Genomic DNA, 7,004 nt, shown 5'->3' with positions numbered 1-7,004 from the left:
AATTCATCTTTAAAATCGTTAGGAGAAATAAGCAAAGAATTAAATGAAAGAGAAGATTAAACTTAAAAGAAAAAAAGTCTAAAATCTAAAATGCACTGAGAAATGCATCATGCAGAAGGCTTGAGTTTGATTTCAGTCTGGCTTTACATGTGGTTGAGACATATCATCTATCATCAACTAAATAATGTCCTAACATGAATGATCCTTGCATCACAAGACTTCAATCATTTCTGCCATGTATACACTTTTAGACCATTGAGTGATTTATAAACCAGTAAAATCACTTCATTTGGTTTTGTCCGCCTTTTGAATTGAAATGCGGATGATCTCATTGTTTTGTGTTTCAAGCAGGTGATGTGAACAATGCAATTGTGTCCACACAAAAGAAGGTTGGGTCACTTGCACTCATTCATAGTTGTGCTAGTTTCACCCTGTATCTTTTTAGAAACCAATTTTTTTAAAGAAAAACAAAGGTAGCTTTAATTTAAATTTCAATGAGGTGTCGAAGTAAACACAACTGCATTGAAGGTGTAAGCTTTACATTTAAAGGAATAAAAAAAATGTTTATCAAATATTGTGATCATATCCAAGAAACTTGGGTGTTGTCCGTACACGGTGTCAATATTATATAACAATGGAAAATGTAAAGAAATAGCCTACAGCTTTGAAAGTGCTTTATTTGATCTCATGTGTGTTCTAGAATTTCTGTCAGAATTAAGTAATGAATTAAACCTCAAAGAGATCTGACTGCAGATAGGGCTGTCCCAAATATGAAATTACGAGTGTTTCATTCAGAGCAATAATTTCAGATGACCAGACATAATTTATTAAAAACTGGCACTCTTTTTTAAATATTCATTGAATTGATAACACTCATGATTTGTATATAAATAGCATGCAGTTGAAAAAACATGCAATACATACGCCAAATTCAAATTTTGTGTGATATGATACTCCAGACCTTCCCGTTCACTTATACGGCACATCTTTTTTTTCTTTTACAATTGAAGCATGGGTTTATAAATAAAAAAAGGTTTCTATTTTATAGTTGCTGTAATAAGATCTAAATTTCATGGCTATTTGTGTCATATTTTAAAGGAACAGTATGTAGTATATCAATTAATCATAAAATGGCTCTGATATTCAGTATATCTGTCGTATGGCAGTGGCACAATGGGATAAGGAGGGTGAATGATTAGCAAGGGACACCCGGTTTGTATACCCGTCACAACATATCGTGTGAACATATTACAATTTGACAATTTGATCATTTAATTAATAATCTATATTTTACGGATAACTTAAAGTTCACGTTCTTTCTGATCCCATTTTTTAAACCCTAGTTAGTGTGTAATTGCTATAATAGCAGTAATACTGTGAACTATTCTTTTGATATGAGGTTAGTTTGTATTGTTACATTATATTTATATTTATATTGTTGTTCTGACTATTAAGGGTCACTTACTCATTTTTTATGAATATTTTGTCCACATATTAGAATAATAGTATTAAACAAATACTCTATATATACTCTAATACAAGTGTCTCCAACCTTTTTGTGAGCATGGGCTATCACAATGAATAAAACAGTCTGGTGGGCTACTTTTCATCTGTTATTATTATCGTCTACTCAAAACCTTTTTGTTTCACTTGTTAATTTTATTTTACTTGTTTAAGTGTTTTATCATTGTTTAAAATGTTAGCATAAATAAAAGAAGCCAAGCTCATATAAAATATATGTAATAAATAACTATTAAAATCAAGCTATTCACTCTGTGCGGGCAACCACATTGGAGGCCACTGCTCTAATATATATGAAATAAACAATTACGTCAATTACTTAAAAAATCTAAAATCCAAACTATTTTATATTTTAGAGTTTTCAGTCATCCTTTACCTGGAATTTATAAAATAGTTTCTTGTCATTTTATTCAGCAGCTTCTTGTGGTCTCATTAAACAATACTGAAGAATTCACATCTATTACGGTCTCTTATTGGCAGTTTTTTATATTTGGTCCAAGTCATCCATATTTAAACATGTTTTTATATTATTTGTTGTTTTGTAATTAAATAAATTATTATGCTGGCACAATTGTATTTTTGTCTCCAAAATTACTTTACATTTTTAAGCATACACCATCAAAAAAGATTAACAATAAACATTTTAGAGAAATAACATTTGAACGGTAATGTATGTCTCTGATTTTTTTTACTTTATTTTTCCAGTTTTGTGATGTAAATGTCATTTTGATGACTTGTTTTCAATAAAGTGAAATTAATTAGAAAAACCGGCAACTTTATAACGTTGTTGTAACCCCGCCGGAACACAAGGGGGCAGATTCAGAACTCAGCGTCACAACCGGAAACAGGAAGAGATGCGCAGCGCGATGCGCGTGTTCAACGAATGTTTGATTTTGCAGATAATTTCAGTTTGTTTAAGTGTTATCAGGTTGATACATATAATAGTTAACAAATCAAATCATGTCAGGTTTACGAGTCATACGATTGGATTTATTTTAATGCGTTGTCAGCTGTTTTAAGTGTTTTCTTATAACCCTGCATTAATCATTCTGTGTTCACCCGTATTTATTTTTGTTTTATTTTCGTGGGAAATATTTAAGGTATGTATTATATACATTAATGTCCGTTTCTTATAGTTTTTCACTTAAAGTTGCTCTCAGTGTTTTCTCTTAATGTGTATAAACTCAAACATTGTGAACGCCTAGATTCCTTAATGATGAATATAACGTTAGATGTTAATTATATATTTATTTTAGTTTCTGAGTTTTTCACTCTTAAACACATACGGAAGGATCAACCTCAAAGTCTAAATATGTGCTGCTAAGCTCTAAAATAATACTAAGAAATGGTTTTACTGTAGTAAAACAATGTTTTTACCATTTCAAGTAATCACTGCAGTTTTACTGCAAGAATTATAATTTAATTATGGTCACTGTAGTTAAACCATGGTAGATTTCAGTTCACCATTCATTGGTTTTACTACCAATACCATAGTTTTATATAGTAATGAAACCATGGTTAATTATAATAAGGCTGATACCCACTAAATATTCTTAACTCTATGTAGTGAATCTATTATTCTTATTTTAAAATGTTAGTTGACCATCTATGTGCTCTTTCTTTGATCACAGTCATGCCCATCCAGTGCAGCCATTGTGCACAAAGACGTGCAGCTCTCAAGCGGCCAAAGACAGGACACTCTCTCTGTAAAGACTGCTTTTTCTGGGCTTTCGAAGAGGAGATCCATCAAACCATTGTGTCTGCCGGCCTGTTTAGTCGCGGTGAGACTGTGGCCATCGGGGCTTCGGGTGGTAAAGACTCTACTGTTCTGGCCCACGTAATGAAAGTCCTGAATGAGCGCTATGATTATGGGCTGAACCTTTTGCTGCTATCTGTGGATGAGGGCATCACTGGTTACAGAGACGATTCACTGGAAACCGTGAAGAGAAACCAGGAGCAATATGATCTGCCGCTGAAGATCGTCTCCTATGAGGAGCTCTACGGCTGGACTATGGATGCTATCGTTAAACAGGTGGGATTGAAGAATAATTGCACTTTCTGCGGTGTTTTCCGCAGACAGGCGCTGGATCGGGGAGCTATGATGCTGAAAGTGGACAAGATTTGCACAGGTGATGTCTGACTTCATATTGCATGACGTACAGAGGTCTTTATATATCCTTTTGTATATCTTTTTGTAAACACATAATATATCTCTTAATATTTGTTTGTTTAATGAGCAGGTCACAATGCAGATGACGTGGCAGAGACTGTACTGATGAACGTTTTGCGCGGCGACATCGCACGTCTTCGCCGCTGCACAGCCATCAGCACGGCCAGTGAGGGAGAAGGTGCTATCCCACGCTGCAAGCCCCTTAAATACGCCTATGAGAAAGAGATCGTCCTCTACGCCTACTTTAAAAAGCTTGACTACTTTTCTACCGAATGCATTTACTCACCTAATGCATACCGAGGTCACGCACGGGCCTTCCTTAAAGACCTGGAGTCCATCAGGCCCAGCTCCATCATAGACGTCATTCACTCTGGAGAGACGCTCTCCGTAAAGGAAGGTGTGAAGATGCCGGTCCAGGGAACTTGTTCACGGTGCGGATATATCTCGAGTCAAGCTTTATGTAAGTCTTGTGTTCTGTTGGAGGGCCTGAATCGAGGCTTACCTAAACTGGGCATTGGAAAACATCACCGTCTGCATGGCAAAATTCTGGCTCAGGAGCCTTTGACGGAGCAGGAACAGATGAAACTAAGAGCTGTAGACTTTTAACACATGGAGATTGTTTTATTTAATTAAATGTATTTTAAAGATGTCTGGGCAAATTTTTATTTTATCAGATCATTTGGTTTATACCTAAAATAAAATTTGTAAGCCTTAACATGTTTCAGAAGCAAATGTAAACTGTAGGTCATAATTAGAGACCTCTATGAAAGTCAATCCGATGAAGCTCTGTTCAAATCACAAATGAAGTCTTATACAACATTATAACAATAAAGGTTTTATTCATCGTTTCTAATTTTACTTCCTTTTATTTTTTTGGAATAAACACATGATGTTTTGCTTTATAAAAACTAGAGAATAGTTACTAATAAAAACAAATATGGAAATGATTATGACTTGACCTTGTAATTATGTTAAAGGTGCAGTGTGTACATTTTAGGAGGATCTATTGACAGAAATGCAATATTATATGCATAACCATCTTATTAGTTGTGTATAAGGCCTTACACAATGAATCTTTATGTTTTAATTACATCAGAATGAGACGTTTTTATATACATATACCATGGGTCCCCTTACATGGAAGTCATCATTTTGCACCTCCATGTTTCTACAGCAGCCTTAAACTGACTGCTCTACAGAGCATGTTTGGCCACTGTTGTCTCAGACAATAACATGTTTGTCCTGTGACGGCTACCGTAGCTTTTCCGTGCGTTTTGTAAGGGAGAGATGGACGTAGGCCTGAGGCTGCATCCAAATACCCAGACTTGCAGTCTTTGCACATGACTGCTTGGGTGACAAATGTCTTATTTTTAGACCAAGTGTTCTAGTGGGTGTGAAGATCCCACGCGTGCATGTAGAACTATTCACACGACACACTTAGCAAGTGTTAAAATGTAATTTCAGGTGGCAGGAATTTGCACTAAAACATATGTTTTTTATTTACTTTTAATTTATATTAAAATGTTACATTTTTTACATAAATATTTGCGGAAAGATTATTATAAACTTTATTATTATTTATATTATTATTATTATTAAATTTACACTTATCTGAAACTGTCAGAAGCAGAATTGTTTTTAATTGTAAAAAAAAACATGTAGCTTTATTAAACTTCATTGTTTATTCAGTAGTCCCTGAATAAACGACACAATTAATGTTGTTTCTGAGTATGTGATAAAAGCAGTTGCAGATGTTTTACAAAATACATTACAATGCAGAAATATGCAACACTTTCCGTTTACAACCAAGATATGTAATAACCATTTATTAACTTACAAAATGAAATGTTTCTGCGACAACTCGCGAGGTCTGGGCGAAAGTCTCAGGATTTACATCCAGATCTGGGATATGCTTAGCCTTGAATACACCTCTGAAGTGGTATTTGAGATAGTGTGGGTTAAAGGGGCCATGGCATGAAAATCTGACTTTTTCCAAGTGCTATAATTGGGTTCCTGGTGCTTCTATCAACCTAGAAAATGTGAAAAAGATCAATCTAGTAACTTAGTTTTGGTAAACCATTCTCTGCAAGCACATGAAAAATTAGGTCATTGAAATTTGGCTCTCCTTATGATGTCATAAGGAGCTCTTATTATAATAATACCGCCCCTTAATCTGCACTATCCAACCATGGCACAACCATTTTGTAAATACATTTAGAAAATAATTCACAGCACAATTGAGTTTCAATTGCAACAAAGCACCATCATTGCGATCAGTGTTTGCACTTCATCCGCTCATTTGCATTTTAAAAGACACACCCAAAACAGCAAATTTTTGCACACACTTACAAAGTGGCAATTTTAACATGCTATAATTAATTAACTATATGGTATTTTGAGCTAAAGCTTCACATATGTGCTCTGGGGACACCAAAGATTTATTTGACATCTTAAAAAATGATTGTGACATGGCCCCTTTAAGGACCGCAAGTGTGGGTATTTTGGCCAAAAATTTGGAAATAGGAAGAGAAGTTGTCCATCAGCTTGAACTCCTCCTTCGCCACGATTTCTGGGTTGGTAAAGTGCGCAAAGCCTCCTGCAGTGCGGGCTTCGGCAAAGACCGAAAGTCCACTTGAAGTGCGCCATTTAGGACGGTGCCTTTGGGACGCAGCCTGAACCGACTGAGACAGTTGCAGTTCTCAATCTCACCTCTAGGTGCAGCTAAAATCTACACACTGCACCTTTAAGTTTTTATTTAATTTTATGTGCTATCTCATATAGTATCATTAGTGATTGCAGTGTGTTTGCAGGGAACATATTTCTTTTAGCTATCTTCTCGCTTCCTTTGGCTTCTTAAGGCATAAAGCTTACTTATTTAATTCTATTACTGGATGCAAGTAGTCTTTATTATATCAGCATTTAATACGAGTCATTCATTATAATTATTTGCTCAAGAGCACAATATATCTGAAATGCTTATGAATTAGCTGTTAAGAATCAAGTTTAAACCTACAATCTTTGGGTTATCTATCAATATATTAACTAAACTTATGCATTGCTGTATGCAAAGATTTGCTATTTTAATGGTGCATTGAAGGACAGATATTTTTATACGTTTTTACGTTAAAAGTTGTTTTGTTTAAACCTAATTAACTATCAGTTTAATACTTGGGGTTAAAGGTTTAGAACCAAACCTTAAAAAAAATGAGTGTTCCCTTCATCACTATAAATATAACAGCATTGTCAATGCTGCCCTGGTATTTTAGTTGGTCTATCACGGTCGCTAGAGGTCGCTGTGTTAGAGTTCGTTTCT

The 7,004-nt window shown here is 34.8% G+C and overlaps 1 protein-coding gene across 1 annotated transcript; it reads left to right on the top strand.

Moving 5' to 3' along the window:
- Window positions 1-2,348: 2,348 nt before the first annotated feature.
- LOC135730378 (cytoplasmic tRNA 2-thiolation protein 1) lies at window positions 2,349-4,639 on the top strand. Its single transcript, XM_065248282.1, has 3 exons — window positions 2,349-2,621; window positions 3,153-3,650; window positions 3,762-4,639. The coding sequence occupies exons 2-3, from the start codon at window positions 3,155-3,157 to the stop codon at window positions 4,295-4,297; spliced, it is 1,032 nt and encodes a 343-aa protein (XP_065104354.1). The 5' UTR covers window positions 2,349-2,621; window positions 3,153-3,154; the 3' UTR covers window positions 4,298-4,639.
- The last annotated feature ends 2,365 nt before the right edge of the window (window positions 4,640-7,004 follow it).

This window comes from Paramisgurnus dabryanus, chromosome 11, assembly GCF_030506205.2.
Source record: "Paramisgurnus dabryanus chromosome 11, PD_genome_1.1, whole genome shotgun sequence".
Lineage (NCBI taxonomy): Eukaryota > Metazoa > Chordata > Actinopteri > Cypriniformes > Cobitidae > Paramisgurnus > Paramisgurnus dabryanus.
This window is presented reverse-complemented; position numbering and strand designations above follow the sequence as displayed.

What these genes read in the sequence shown, in the direction of transcription:
- LOC135730378 (XM_065248282.1), top strand. Translation starts at nt 3,155, where the DNA reads ATGCCCATCCAGTGCAGCCATTGTGCACAAAGACGTGCAGCTCTCAAG. An exon ending in AGTGGACAAGATTTGCACAG is followed by an intron (nt 3,651 to 3,761) that starts GTGATGTCTGAC and finishes TTTAATGAGCAG; the next exon opens with GTCACAATGCAGATGACGTG.